The 16,381-nt window shown below is 35.1% G+C and overlaps 1 protein-coding gene and 2 pseudogenes across 1 annotated transcript; 2 read left to right on the top strand and 1 right to left on the bottom strand.

Annotated features, from left to right (window-relative positions):
• The first annotated feature begins 712 nt into the window (after positions 1-712).
• LOC132066202 (protein SUPPRESSOR OF GENE SILENCING 3-like) lies at positions 713-2,502 on the top strand (annotated as a pseudogene).
• Positions 2,503-7,033: 4,531 nt separating this feature from the next.
• On the top strand, positions 7,034-9,385 carry LOC132066771 (F-box/FBD/LRR-repeat protein At1g13570-like; annotated as a pseudogene).
• Positions 9,386-11,117: 1,732 nt separating this feature from the next.
• On the bottom strand, positions 11,118-13,386 carry LOC132067765 (F-box/FBD/LRR-repeat protein At1g13570-like). The gene is made up of 3 exons (XM_059461081.1): positions 11,925-13,386; positions 11,663-11,818; positions 11,118-11,573 (listed from the first exon to the last, which is right to left on the bottom strand). Exons 1-3 carry the CDS (start codon positions 12,777-12,779, stop codon positions 11,268-11,270), a joined length of 1,317 nt encoding a protein of 438 aa, XP_059317064.1. The 5' UTR covers positions 12,780-13,386; the 3' UTR covers positions 11,118-11,267.
• Between the last annotated feature and the right edge of the window lie 2,995 nt (positions 13,387-16,381).

Genomic DNA, 16,381 nt, shown 5'->3' with positions numbered 1-16,381 from the left:
AGTGTATAAATTTTCTTATTTCAGTTACTATTGTCTAAGATTGAAGCTGAATCAAAGTTCTTATTGTCCTTGTTGTATTCACGACACTGTAGTCACTAATGTCTGTTGAAGTAAATAAATTTGGAAGATGTGAACTAATACATCAGGTAAAACTCTGAAGAAAAGATAATGGAATTCACATATATTTACGCTAAATAGGAAAGTGAATATATGATAATACAATGTTTCTTATCAACAATATGGTTGTTGAACAAAAATATAAATTTTAATCAGGTGAAAATAGGTCACTTTTAAAGGAGTCAAAGAAATGAGAAAATTAAGAGGAAATTTTAGATGTTTACATAATTTGTGCGTCATGAAAGGAAAAAATCAATTTAGAGACTAATGTTTATGATAATCCTCTCTAATCTATTGTACATATTGTTTTTTTTTTTTTTTTTTTTTTTTTGCCTCTGATCTGTATATTACCGTTATGAAAATGTAGCGTCGACCAAACGCTAGCTTTAGATACACAAAATCTTATAACCTTCCTTTTCTTAATTCTACATAATTAATCTGTTACTATTTGTGCTCTTGTAAACTAAGATTTGAAGTAGTTGGGCGATTAATCATTGTATTTAAGAGTGATGCAGCCAAAGTTTTATATAAGCGAAAGTAGTGAAACAGCAAGTTATACTCTCGCTTTTCCTTCTCCGACGAATTTGTCCCATCATTTTAATTTCTTCCAAATATGAGTTCCAACAACAAAGGTGCCTGTAAGTCTTCTGATTCATCAGCAAAGCAGAAAGCTATCTCTGAAACAAGTATAGTTGATGAGATAAATGTAGGTGTAGGAGAATTGGGCTTCAACTCTGAACAAAATGATGGATGGGTTGTGTGTGCTAGAAAGTCCAAGAACAAGGATGGAAGCAGCAGTCCTAGGAAGAAGCCATGGATTCCTCAGAATCCCATTTCAGAATCGTGTGAAAACAAGAATAGTACTTGGGGTCATCCAGATATTATCCAGAAATTGGGATTCCGTAACAATGTTGGATCATCTTCTAATTCCCCTGTCCCTGATGATGATGTTAAGGCCTATGAGTCTGATGAATTGGATTTGCCTGATGACGATAGTGATGAAGATGAATTTCTGAGTGATGCCGACTTTGATGATCACTCAGATGTGAAAGAAATGAGCTACGAGGCACGCAAGAAAAGTCGTTGGTTCAAGAAACTTTTTGAATGTCTTGACAGTTTGATTGTTACTGAGATTAATGATTCTGAACGACAATGGCACTGCCCTGCCTGCAAAGGTGGTCCGGGTGCAATTGCGTGGTTTACAGGGTTGCACTCCTTGGTGTCCCACACAAAAACGAAAGGTGGACCAAGGATTAAGTTACACAGAGATCTCGCTCAACTTTTGGAGGAGGAGTTACATCAGAGGGGAGCTTCTGTTGTACCTCTAGGTGAGATGTACGGAAGTTGGGACGGCATCGGATCCAAAGATAAGGAAATAGTGTGGCCACCAATGGTGATTATTATGAACACGGCTTTTGAGAAAGATTATAATAACAGGTGGATTGGAATGGGAAATCGAGTCGCGCGACGTTTCAAATTTATGCTGCTATCAAGAATGTTCGACATTCATATGGTCCACGAGGCCATCGTGGCATCAGTGTATTGGTTTTTGAGGCCACTGCCGTGGGGTACATGGAGGCTTTGCATCTCAGTGAGCAGTTTTCTAAAGAAGGAAGAGATAGAGACGCGTGGGAATGTAATCCAGTTCACTTTTATCCTGGGGGGATACGTAAGCTTTATGGTTACATGGCAGAGAAAAGAGACATGGACAACTTCAACCAGCATTCACATGGGAAATCAAGGTTGAAGTTCGAGATGAAGTCGTATAATGAAACTATTCGAAATCCAACAAGGCAGATGTCGGAGGATAATGAACTGCTCGTATGGTTCAAGAACAAAGCCGCTAAGAACCAAAAGAAAGCTAAAGCTCTTGAAGAAACTCTTAGTCTGGTGAATGAAAAGCACCATCAGACAGTGGAAGAGAACAAGATCATCAGGCTGAAAACGAAGATGCACTATGAACAGAACAAAGAAGAGATGGAGTATCAAGAGCAATTTTTCAAGAATCAGTTCAAAATGATTTACGATGCCAGGATTCTTGAGGAGGACAAATTTAAGCAGGAAAAGCATGAGATGTTCAAACAATATTCTGCAAATGCTTCCTCAACCGTAGAGGATTATCGAGTCAGGGCAGGGAAAGTTGAGAAATTTATCAAACTCCAGGAAAAAGAAATGAAGGCATTTGTGGAAGAGAAGGAAAGTCTGGTAAGAGCGCATGAAGAGAGAAAACGCAAACTCTGGGAAGAGGAGATGGCACTGGAGAAGAAATTCAACCTCGACCTGGCTAAGCTGATGGAGAAGTACTCCCTAAAGCAACTGAGCAGATATAGAGTACTATTTCTGCTGAAGTTGCGATTCTCCAGAAATTTTTGTATTCTAGTTTGACCATGTGTTTCGCTGATGCTAAGAAAATGATTCTAGTAGCTATATGCAAGAAATTATTAGTATATGCCTTGAAGTGATGATGCACTCGAGTTGCTATTTAGACATTTTCAGGAGTTTTATTTGTTTTCGGGTTGTGAAACCTGTCTATCACCTTTATGTTTGATCATTTAAATGTATGGCTTTTCTTGATAATTGAAGGATTCTGCAGTATATCTTTGCTAATTCCTTTCTGATTATTACTTAGTCTACAGAATTGTTTATGATCAATCGACATTTGTTCTATCCTCTACCAGTAATGCTTTAGTATGATTTCATTTAAAAAAGTACTTACTGAAGACCGGAAAACTATAAATAGTGCCTAACAGCTAATTCCATTTTTTTGGATCTTGTTAAGCTTAATCTGTGTTTCTCATCTTCTTCTCTGTTAGAAGATGTTAGCTTACGAAGCAAAGGCTTCATGTTATTTTTCTGTACTCTTTTATATGAGATACTTTTGTTGGGTATGTGCATGCGTTCAGTAATTGGTATTGGCATTTAGTGCAGCTATTGGTTACATAATTACTATTATTCCGCCCGGTGTCCGGTACCCAAAAAGAGGTCGACTGAGCCGGAAGTCCCACTTTGGGGATAAAGTATTTCCTACCAAAGATGACTCCATTCACAAGGCTCAACCCAAGGCTTCTCGCTCTGAAGTACACTTAGTAATGCTAAATATGACATTATTTTTCAGTACGTAGTAAAACTTCTTGGTTGATGTCATCCATATTGTGGGAATAGAGCAGGGCAATAGCAGTGACACCATGTGACCCTGTAGTAGTGCTATTCAAGCACCGTCGCAGCTTTAAATTTCTGCTGAAGTTGGGATGCTCAACAAACTTCTATATTCTGGTCTGACCATGTGTTTAATTTGATGATGCCAAAGAAACGCTTCACTAGTTATGTCCGGGAAAAAAAAAAAGATGCTTTGAATTAAGTGATCTATTACAAATAATGCGTTTTAGCTGCTATTCTGACATATTTTCAGTGGTTTTATTTGTATGTGGGTTGTGAAACCTGTATGTTACTTATCTTCAAATTTGATTTTAAGCTGCTATTCAGACATATTTTCAGGGGTCAATTCACATATTTTCGGGGGTCTATTCAGACATAAGCTCATAGTCCCTCTAGTACTTTGTGTGCTGCAAGAACTACAAGTATTTGTCCAATCAATTTCATTCTCATCTCTTGCTGGTAGTATAGGATTAAGTTGCCTGCAAAGCTATGCAGAAGGTATTTATCTTTGGATCTTGGTGAGCTTCATATGTGCTATTGATCCTTTTTATCCGTCGCAAGTTGTTAGTAAAACTTTGGTTGTTTATTCTCTGTTATGTTGTAGTTTGATATATACTAGTGCAAAATTATTAATCTTCCATTAGCCAGCACTGCTATGCAACTTCATTTTTAGCTTTTTTAATGTGTTGGATGGTACTTATTTGATCAATCATACGGAGTTTATCCTGTTTTTCATGCTACACAAATATTTATTTTTGATTAAATGGTTTTTTTTTCTTATATTCAATAAAGTTATCAAAGTCATTTGTACAATTTTTTGGTCATTCCTCAACTACATCCTAAACTTAAAATACATTCTTGTTCTACCATACTGAACAAAAAAACATCCATCAAATATCCTAAAAGTTGCAAGCGTCATCCTAGTCATCCTACTAACAGCTAGGTTGGATATAGTTTTTGTTGTGCAGGGTTAACCATGTGGTCTTTTATCAAGTGCAACAATTTTATATTTAGAAATATTGAATTTCTAGATCTATCACAACTTAATTGAAGGAGTCTTTGTTTTGTTTTTTCCGTTTTATCCTAGATACAAGAGGATGATCCGGTTAATGACCGCTTTTAAGTCTTCAATTGGGAAAAAGTTTTTCAATTAGGTGGATGACCCTTTTATTGCATTAAAGAATAAAAAAAGAGGTAAGATATCTAATTTTGTTCTCTTGTTGTTTCGATTAAAATCAACCTCCTTTGGATGAATGTCAACCTATTGTTTGTAATCAACTCTCTTTATTGGTCATTTATCGACCTTTTTCGCGGTTGATTATCAACCTATCGTCAATACTCAACCACCTTCGTGATCGATTATCATCCTATTATCGATAAACGGCCCTCCTTTTTGGTGTATTATAAACCACCTTTGTGGTCTATTATCAACCTATAGTCAATAAATCGACCTACTTCATGGTCTATCATTAACTTCCTTCTCGGTTGTTAATCAACCCATGATCTCTAATCAACCTCCTTCTTGGATGACCATCAACCTCATTCTTGGTGAAAAAATGCCATCTGTATGAATGGCTAAGTAGTCGGGACACCAACCTATGATCGACAATCTACATCCTCCTAGGTCGATTAAGGTCATTTCCTTTAATTTCAAATTTACGGGAAGAACAAAAAGGAAAAAAAATGAAGGTCTTTAATTAATTGGACTAATAGAGGGCGCATACATAATACACCAAATCCTTTAGGGAAACCATTTGTTTTTGTCCTACTTCATAAGGTTTAAAATTTTCATTTATCTAGACCCAATTGAGTCATATTTGATCCTATTTTATTATAGTAATGGTAAAGACTGACATCATATTAAAGTTATCCTTCTTGTGTAACAACAATCTCTTGTTCCATCAGTCATAAAGGTCTTTGAGCTTTTTTTAACGTTTCCTAGGTGGCGAGCTTTTACAATGATGAGCTTTTTTTAACGTTTCCTAGGTGGCTAGCTTTTACGATGATGTTCCTGCTCCTGAATCTCTTCAAGTGGAACATTTCTCAAATGTGACATTTAATCACCTCAGAGAAGTTAAGTCGGAAGGTTTTGTAGGCTCAAAGCCTGAGATGTAGCTTATGGAGCTTCTCTTAGCCAAATCTCCGGTGCTGGTGAAAATGTTAATCAAGCTCTGCAGGCCTGTTGGAGAATCTACAAGAGCTAAAATAATCAATAGGTTATCTAAAGTTAAGGCTGCATCATCTAAAGCAGAAGTTGACGTCATCTTTTAATCTTCACGAGTCTTACAGACCATGAAATTAATAGATTGAAACAATTGTTGATGCAGTGTTGATGTTCCATGCTTGTTCTTGTTCAGTAAAGTGATTTTTATTGTAAAGTTATGTTGTGGGTATGTTCGCGTGCTATTTTGGCTGTAAAACAGCCGGGATCTTAATTTTGATGTCTTATAGTTGATCTAATTAACGAATTTAGAGCAACTGCTAGATATGAAGCAATGTTTTTACAGAGTGGCTGTAACACTCTGATTTAGCCATTTAACGCGTTTTTGTTGCAATTCTCATGATATTTTGTTTAAGTACAACTACAGAAGGGTATTTTAATTACTGGAAGGAAAAGGTAATGAACTTAGGTACCATTCAAAGAGGAAGTTCAGATTTCTCTTCCCCGCTAATCCTTGAAACAAGACATCATCTACCCAGGTAAAGTCACTATGAAATCATGTTAACAGGAAAGCAAGAAAATTATGTGAAACGACTTAATGCCATTGGTAATTCTTCACATTAGCAATTTTAATACAAGACTTTTACAGTCTTTACTCTTCCCATCCCAACCTAGGTGCACAATTGATATAAACACATTTGTTAAGGTAAAAATTGGAGTTCAGTATACTATTTAAATTATACTCCCTCCGTTCACTTTTACTTGTCCACTTTAGATTTTTCACGCTATTTAAGAAATAATAAATGAAGTACATAATTTACCAATATATCCAGATTAATTTATGCATATTTTTATTGGATTTAAAAAATGATTTGAAGTAAGTAATTAATACTAAGAGTAAAACAGAAAAAAATAAATTGTCTTCTGTTGATATGCTAAAAGTGATAAGTAAAAGTGAAAATCTATTTTTAGAATCCTGGACAAGTAAAAGTGAACGGAGGGAGTGAGTGGTAAGAGTTGATAGGAAGTTAATCATATCCCGAGGAGTTTGAATTATATTCTTTAGACAAGAATGTATCCCAAAATACTTTTCACGTAGTCGAATAAGCAAAATCAAAAATAGAAAAGCAGGACAATTAATTACTGGCAGTGTAAGCCTTAAAAATGACAGTTTTGTTTTTTCAATTAAGGATAGGTGTGAATACAAATGAGGTCATTTATTACATTGTTAGTTTGATATTGGAAATCTAATTCTCATTCTTTTCTAGGGGAACTGAAACGTTCTATTATAGCTATTGAATCTTTAAAAGAGGGAATTATTAAAGAGTGGTGAAGCCAAAGAGTTAAAAAGCAAAGTTACTTAACTTGAAAACTACAAATAGTGAGTGCCTAACATCTGAAAATTTCTTAAGCACAAGCAAGAGAAAAGTTAAACTCCATATTTTTGGATCTTGGTAAGCGTTATAACAAGTGCTTCTCATCTTTTCTTTTCTCATTTTCTATATGTACACTTTAATAGATGTTAGCTAGCTTTTTTGGATATGATCATGAGTTCAGTAACTGAAATCAGCTTTTGTTGCAGCTATAGCTTCTATAATTATGTTTACCTACAGTTATGTAGTAATGCCAAAGGTGACATGATTTTTCACTTTCTGCTATGTTTGTACTTGCTAGCCAAGCTTATGGTCATCCGTGTTAATCACTTAATTGTCAGTTTAATTGCTCAATAGAAGCAACAGGTAATGTGATTCCTTTTTCTGCTCATTTGTTTTTTCCTTTAGAATAACAATCTGAATATTCCTCTGCAAATAATGCAATTCTTGGATATAATTAAGAGATGTAATGTATTGAAGAAGAATATATATAGGAAAGTAGTTAGCATATAGGTTTGGCTTCTGAGCTTAATTTTGGGTGTAAAGGAACTGTATACTTTTTGCATATCAGTTTTTCTTATTTGTGTAACGACCAAAAAAAAAAGGTAAAACGGGTCGGATTCAAGATCAGGTGTCTTATCTTAGTTTAAATTGTAATATTTTATGTTTTTTATTTTTTGATTTTCAAACATTGTATGTCACATTATTAAATCGCTATTCCGATCCCTCCGTCCTGATTTATGTAGCACTTTTTGAAACTGGCACTTTTTGTTTATCGAGATTCAATTAGAACACACCAGCACTTTCTGTTATAAGTTTGACTGTATGAAGAACAATTTTAGCCAGATAGGTTTGGAGATCCCTCACCTTTTTATTCTTGTTTATCGTCTGCAGGTTCTTGTTGGGGAGAGCATTGTCATATATGATGCTTCCTAAGGACAAAAAAAATTGTAGTAGCACCTTACCTCCTGAATTTACTTAGCAACCTTCCTGAGAATGTACTTGATGATATTCTTATTCGTTTGCCCTTTCGAGATGCTGTGAGGACAAGCATCTTATCGATGAAATGGAGGCGTAACTGGTCCAGACTTCCAGTGTTAACGCTTGATAAAGCACTTTGGTACACAACAAATAAATATATACCCCTTGCAATTAGGTTTACAGACATTATCTACCACCTTTTCGCTCTCCATGTCAGACCAATTATCAAGTTTATCCTCTCCATTGCTAGTATGGACAATTACCTTAAAGTTGACAACCTGATATCTTTCCTCTCAAGAAATGGCATTCAACATCTTGTTCTTCAATTCCCGAAGGATAACCCATACAAATTGCCTTCTTCATTTTTCACATGTTCACAAATGAGACATCTGAGTCTCCATAATTGTTCATTTCAGCTTTCGCCTGCTTTCAAAGGATTTAATGAGTTAGTTAGCCTTGAATTGTATTTAGTCACAATTTCATCCGAATTGCTTGGAAGTTTAATCTCTTGGAGCCCGTTGCTTGAGAAGTTGGCGCTGCATATCTCAAGTATTTTTAACCATGTTCAAATTAATGCTCCCAAGTTGAAATCATTTGAGTTCACAGGCAATATAGAGTTACTTTCCCTAAAGAAAGCACCTCTTCTTCTGAAACTTTCACTTGTGGATACACAAACTTCTGTGAAGGCTGGACAACCTAATCTTGCCAAGTATTTTGAGTCTTTTCCTGTTCTCGAGCATCTCCACTTAGATTATTCTAGTGCCCTGGTAAATGTTGCATCTTGACTTCACTGTAATACGTTTTCATACATGTATAATTTTCGGGATTTGAGTCATCCTGATTTTCAACATTTCTTTTTTAGCTCTTGGCTGCAGGATCAGGTGGCGTACGAGCAAAGCTTTCTTCTCCTCTTAATTTTCTTAAATGTCTTTGCCTATCTATCATTTGTCTGGATGAGTTACGTGAGCTCTCATGTGCTCTTTGCTTGATAAGAAGCTCCCCACATTTACAAGATATTCAAATGCAGGTGCTAATGAAATTTAATTCTTTTGCGTCTTTTTATTTTGTATGTGTTCTTTGTATGTAGTGACTTGCTATGTTCATTTCAATTTAAGTTCAGATGGATTAATTTGTCTTGGTCTTTCTTAGATTGGTTATGGTGATAAATTCTCTCTTCCTGTGCCCGATGATGTTGTCAATAAAATTCCTGCAACCTTCTCAGATGTGACATGGAATCACCTCAGGTCTGTTAAGCTTGAAGGTATTGCAGGCACAAAGCTCGAGATGGAGCTTGTCAAGCTTCTATTAGCTAAGTCTCCGATGCTTGTGAGAATGGTGATCCAGCCTAAGATTGGGAATGAATCTGCTGAAACAAGACTGAAAGTACTTAGAGAGATAACAAAGTTTCCGAGGGCATCACCTAAAGCAGAAGTTGACTATGATTAGATAACAATTCTGTTTGGTCTCTAGTCGTTTATTGGACCATCATACCAGCATAAGTTTTTGTAAGCCAAGATGAATAGATGTTAGTTAAGGTGGATGCAGCAGCATAGGGTTGTGTTTTGAAATTTGCGAACATAAGTTAAATCTTGTTAGATGTTTTGATGCCTCATCTTGAATGATCTATGAAGTTGGATTTAGTATCAGAATTCATATTTTTGGTTATTTTACTCAGATTTTTGTTGCCGTTTGATTCTTCACTTGTGATCAACTCACCATGGTGCGAATCTCTGTCTTAATTATATTGTGCTACAAGGTAGAGCCATGCAAATTTTAAGCAATATTACTCTCAAGTCTTGAATGAAGACTTGAAAACTTCAATCTTTTTTAGATTTTCCAACTCCAGCAATCTTAACTCTTTAAGTCTTGGTAAGCGGGTGATGTTAATCTGTTATCTATGAGATTCATGCTCTCGAATCTCATGAAGTTTAAGGCTTCTCGGATGTGCCATTGAATCACCTCAGAGCGGTTAGAGTTAAAGATCACGGGCAGAAAGCCTGCAATGATGCTGATTAAGCTTATATTAGCCACGTCTCTTAATGCTTGTAAGAATGGTAATCGAGCTCTGGCAAGAATCTCCTAAAACAAGATTCAAGCTCCTCACTGAGCTAATAAAAATTTCCGTGGGCATTACCTAAAGCAGAAGTTGTCTATAAAGTTATATAAGTACTATCCAGATCACAGTCCTGTGTATCTACACTTGTCTTTTATAGCACCATGATCTTCGGTTAAGAAAATTTTGCAAGTTCAGGTGAATAGACAGAAATGAATCAGGATGTTGTAATTTTATATGGCTGTATATTGGCCTTGCCTTATGATAGAGATCTAACAGACAGAATTCCAGTTCGAGAACATAAGTGTATGTGGATGGATGTTTTGACTAGTTTGTTTTTTCATCATCCCAATGCTAATGGTTTTTACAGCAGCAAAGGGAGGAGAGACGAGTTATGCCGGAGAAGTGAGAACTCATATAATCGACCCCGACTTATTCGGGATTTAGGCATAGTTGTTGTAAAGGGTGTGGCCTAACAGTTAATGAGTAGATGAAAACCTTGAAGCTCGCCGCAAAGACAAAAAAACAAAGGTTGAAGTGATTTTTTTCCATAGGTAAGCACTGATGAACATAGCTGACCGGTACTTATGTCTGTAGCAGGTAGCATGTACCGGGGTGGAACAGTCGAAGTGCGTGGAACATTTTCTTAACAATTTTATGTCGATAAGGTATTGTATTGTGAAATCATGTTTCTTCCCATTTGCTTTCTCTAAGGTCACTCCAAAAATCATGTAAACAGAAGAGCATGAAAAATATACAAAAGACTATAAATGTCATTCAGGATTTGCGTCATTAGTAATTTCATTAGAATCTCACCTAGTATCTGTGACTACTAATGTACTAGGTTAAAATTAGTACTACTCCATTCCACTTAAGTGTAGAATTTGGTATTAATACAACTACTTGGTAAATTTAGAGTTCTATAATATGTAAATGAAAGTCGTTACTTCATGTCATAAGTTTGGTGGATCTGAATTGGCACCCGACCCTTGCGTGACCAGAGCGATATCGCGATTCCAAGTCTGAATTGGCACCCGACCCTTGCGTGACCAGAGCGATATCGCGATTCCAAGTCTGAATTGGCACCCGACCCTTGCGTGACCAGAGCGATATCGCGATTCCAAGTCTGTATTCTCTCATATCTTGTTGCCCATTGGCTCGGTGGGTTGGTAAACACTTGGAGTATTTAAAGGGGATCGTAATTGAACATCTTCTTCTCTATTTGCTTTGTGAACGATTTTGCGCTAAGTCAACCACCAGAATTGTGCAACAAGGATAGTCAAAGAATTGAAATGCAGTTGATTGCCTTTTTAAAAGATTCTTCAATAGTGAATAAAGAAGAAATTAAACAGGAATATTCAATAGAACATGGTCTTGCAAAAAGACAAGTAGAGTTAAACAGCATTGTGATATTCTCGATAGTAATCTATGTAAGTTTATAAACAACTTCTGCCTTAGGTGATGCCCGACGAAATTGTGTTATCTCTGCGAGTACCTCGAGTCTTGTTTCAGGAGATCCATCTCCAAGCCCGGGCTTGATTAGCATTCTACTGAGAATCGGAGACTTGGCTAAGAGAAACTTGATAAGTTCCATTTCGGGTTCTGTGCCTGTTATACCAGTAAGCTTAACAGCTCTGAGGTGATTCAATGTCACATCTGATAAGCCTTCAACTTGCTCTAGAATAGCATCGATAACATCATCCGCCGTTCGCTCAACCCATTCATCATACACCTGCAAAAGTACAAAAGCTTATCAACTTTAAACTAAGAGAACAATTACATACAGAAAGAACATATATAAGAGAAAGAAGAAAGTAGGACCTCAATTTCGATTTCTTGTAAATTGGGGGAGCTTTTTATCAAGCAAAGAGCACATGAAGCCACATCTAGTTCATCTAGAGAAATATCGGATAGGCAAAGACGTTTAAGACAGTTAAGAGCAGAGGGGAGCTGTTCTGGTACTTCACCTGCAAAGAACTGAAAAGACAATGCAATAGGCAGTCTGAATCAAAGCCACATATTTTTGGCAACAAAAGATATAAATTAAAATACACTACAATGAAGTCACGAAGAGAACATTTACCCGGAGACTATAATAATCCAAATGGAGATGCTCGAGAGCAGGAAAAGACTCAAGAAACTTGGCAATACCACATTTTCCTGCCTTCTCAGAATATCCGGTATCTACAAGTGAAAGTTTTGCGAGAAGAGGGACATCTTTTAAAGAAATAAAGTTTATACGGCCCGTGAAGTCAAAGGATATCAACTTGGGAGATGTAATTTGAATGTGGTTTGTGATACTTGAGTACAGCACCAACTGCTCGAGCAACGGGCAACAAGAGATTAGAGTTCCAAAATATTTGGAAGAAATTGTGACTTCACAAAGTTCCAGGCTAACTAACTTATCAAATCCTTTGAAAGCAGGGGGAGGATTTAATAAACAATTATTGAGACTCAAATGTCTCATTTGCGAACACAAGAAAAATGAAGAAGGCAATTTGTATAGGTTACCCTTTGGAAATTGAAGAACAAGGTTTTGAATGCCATTCCTAGAGAGGAAGCAGATCAAGTTGTCAATTTTGGGACAGTTCCCCAGAGTAGCAATGGAGAGTGTAAACTTGGAAATTGGTCCGACATGGAGGGTCAAAAGGTGGAAGATTAAGTCTGTAAATCTAATCGTAGGGGATATTCCGTTATCTGTCATTTCCCAAAGTGCTTGATCAAGTGTCAACTCTGGAAGTCTGCACCAGTTATACCTCCACTTCCTCGATAAGATGCTTGTCCTCACAGCATCTCGTAAAGGCAAATGCATCATTATGGCATCTATTATATTTTCAGGAAGATTGCTAATTATATCGGGAGGTACAGTTCGAGAACCACGCTTCATGCCCTTTGGAGGCATGATGATATAACAATAACAGCCAGTAAGAACCTGCATGAAATACACAATAATACAAAGGTAAAAAATGGCAAAACTATCTGCACAGAGTAACAGGGATCACATAGCAGTTATCCGCAATATTAGTCAACACGCTATAACAATAAGATAAAAAGAATGGCTGCATTCTAACTGAAACCACTCATCTTAGTCCTAATAACATCCTTGAATCTACAGCAAGAACCCCTTTCATCTATACTTCATGAATGTAGTAATTATTAAGATTCATTATTCAAAAGGGAAAATCAAAAGCGAAAAGGAAAGAACGAATGACATGATGTTTTACTTGTAATAAGCTTCATCAACTGACATCTGCAGTTACAGATGAGGGAAAAATCATTATCAAATATTTGTTAATCACTCATAAAATCAGCTTAGTAGTTGTTTCACAGTTTTGGCTAGTTTTGACATCAAGCTAGTAATTTTTACAACTAAAATTTGAATAGTCTAGTTTAGCTTAGTAGCTTTATTACAATTTACACCTTACATATGCAAATCCTATCAGACCTTACATTAATATGTTCATCTAAACATGATTTTTATAAGTTGGAGGGCGGATACTTCTATGATCCTTATACACACTAACTTGATTTTATATACTAATACTCTAGATGGTACAACTCCAATTTTAGATCTAGCTTCCTCCGACAAACAAGACTTTTCCTACAAAAAACTTACACATAGTTTTTAGTCCATATATTTGTTATTCATGCTTAGGATTTAAAACTTATAGGGTTCTATATTTAAGGTTTTTAGTATAGAACCCATTGGATTTTTAAAGTTATGGGTTCATACTTACTACTATTTGTTGCAATTTTAGTGAATTTTTGCATACATCTATATGTGCCGCCTCGAACGTACTGGGCTCCTGGTAATATTACTCAGCATCCGCCCTATACTTACTCACACAACTATACCCCATTCACCCGAACCCCATATAAGCGGACACACACAAATCACATGTCCCACAAATTTGTAAGAATTAAAACCATATATTATAGCATATACAACAACAGTGACCCTTTCTCGTAATGAGAATGGGTATAACTCTTTTACTGTCTTCTCTGCGGAAGATAATGAAAGGGAGACAAGCTCCTAACTAAGTATAACACAAACAGACAAACTATCACTCCATTTATCATATCAGTCGAGTCGCTCCGATTCGTTCTTGTCTATAGCTATGTCTATACAAGAGAGAACTTATGACCTTGTGGATGGAGAGGGATTCGAAACCCCAGTATTTCCATAAATACTTCGGCTTTCAAACAGCTCAGACAAGTAGCAAATAGTTTGAATGAGAAAACGACTTAAACCCTAAACAAACCTATTTTATTCTATTTAGCTTACATAGGAAAACATTTTAAGCAAATCACATCAAGGATTCAGAAAAATAAAAAATGCTTATATAAACCAAATTAAGCATAAAAAATGCTTAAATCAACCAAATAAAGCAGCTTTTCAACATACCCAAGAAAACCAACAACTAAAAAAGAATAACAAAAAGGAATATAAGGCCTTTGTTTCATAAACTAACACCACCCAAATGAGAAATATTTGATTTTTAAAGAGAGCAGAAATTTAATCTTACATTGGAAAACATTTTAAGCAATTCACATCAAGACAAATTTCAAACAAATCAAGAATGCTTACAACAACCAAATAAAGCAGTTTTTCTACATACCCAAGATTCAAGAAAACCAACATCTAAAAAAACAGTAACAAAAAGGAGGATACAGCCTTTGTTTCATAAAACTAACAACACCCAAGTGAGAAAGATTTGATTTTTATTTAAAGAGAATAGGGAAACAGAAACTTAAGGTTATCAAGACCTAATATTGCTGATACTGGAAGATCAAAAACAATAATATACCCTTATGTGTACTTTAGTCTTGAAGCTGAGGACTAATTTGTATGTGTCTTCAAGTGTTAACCAATTTTGCCTCTTTTTAACTCTTTGGATTTGTCACCCCCACCAGGTAGAGAGAACTGGAATCGTTGGTTCCTAGGGAAAGAGGTTTTTCTTTGAATAATAAAGGGGAAGAGAAAAGTGTTGCCTTTGGAAAAAATTCTCCTTTTCTCAATTTATATAAAAAAATATTTAAAAAATATTAGGGTTTTTGATTTGGAAAAGTTTACCAGACACTTTAAAAGTGAGGTTTTAAATCCACATTGTAATTTTCATTCTCATTTCCTGTTCCCTTATCCCTATGTAACAAAAAATATTTAAAAAATTAAAATATTAGGGTGTTTGATTTGGAATGAGTTTAAGAATATTAAAAGAAAGACTTTTGAAACTAAAATGAGTGATAGATATTTATATGATTATAAATCATTCTATTCCTCTGTGGATAAAATAGGAAGTTTAAAATTAGTAATTCTTTACTAAATATGAAAAGGTGTCATTTTTTATATTACTGACTAAAGAGAAAAGAGTGTCCCATAAATTGAGATGAAAGGAGTATTGATTTTTGTGCTTGATTTCTAACCGAGCTTTAGTTTAGGAGTAATTTTATACTTACTTCATTTCATTTTACTTGAACCATGTTTACTTAACACACTTTTTAACAAAGCTTTTATTAGGGGTATATTTTATTAAACTAATCTTATTAATGATGCTTTGAAACTCTAAATTTGACTACTAATACTTTGTAATAGTTATTTAATACTAAGGTAGCATGGGGAAAAGTAGTAAAACTCTCTTGATTTGCTAAGATGAACAAGTAAAAGAAAAATCTATTTTTAAAGAACTGTAATAGTGTATCATTTTGTAAAATGAACATAAGATGGAGTATTATAGTAAAAGTTGAATAATTTTGAATAACATATAATTCTTTTTTTCGAAGAACTTTAATAGTGCAATTTACCCATTTTGGGTTGAAGCTTTGTTACCGACATAGACAAAAGAAAGACGATTTGTTAACATAAGAATATGAATAAACTAAAAGCATAACAATTAACAAAGTGAAAGACTGAACAATTTCGGATAACATACGACTATTAGACTCTTTCAAATTAATTCCCTTGACCATTGATCGTTCGACTATTAGACTCTTTCAAATTAATTCTAACTTGAAGCAAATTATTTCACAAAAAGAACAACTTTTAAAATGCTTCTTGTTGCCTACTAATCCTTCAGATGCATAGATACATCTTATATATGTGAAAATCTCAACCTTTTCTATATGATATGATGGATAAAACGTTTCTTAAACATCCATAATGGTATTTATATACGGTAATTCACACAAGTGCCCCTATTCCTGGGTGGTCTTTAATTTGCGGTCTTTTAACTTTTGGCCTTCAGCATTTTTGGTGCATCATAATTTAGATTTTGCTCGGCATAATTTACGTATAGCTTCAAAAACATATGTATCATAATATTGACATGTACAAATTATGCCAACAGCTGAAGAGAACTTTTAACGCATAATAACATAATATGAAAAATAGCATAATTTTAGATTTAATCTTAGAATGTGTTTTTCATAGTTTACGTTTTTAACTTCGGTATATGTATCATAACATCCACACAAAAAACACAACTTATGTCGCATAACTTAATCCTATAGAATTTATGTCCCCCAAACGCGAGACAAAAGTTC

Source organism: Lycium ferocissimum, chromosome 8 (genome assembly GCF_029784015.1).
Source record: "Lycium ferocissimum isolate CSIRO_LF1 chromosome 8, AGI_CSIRO_Lferr_CH_V1, whole genome shotgun sequence".
NCBI classification, from domain to species: Eukaryota; Viridiplantae; Streptophyta; class Magnoliopsida; order Solanales; family Solanaceae; genus Lycium; species Lycium ferocissimum.
This window is presented reverse-complemented; position numbering and strand designations above follow the sequence as displayed.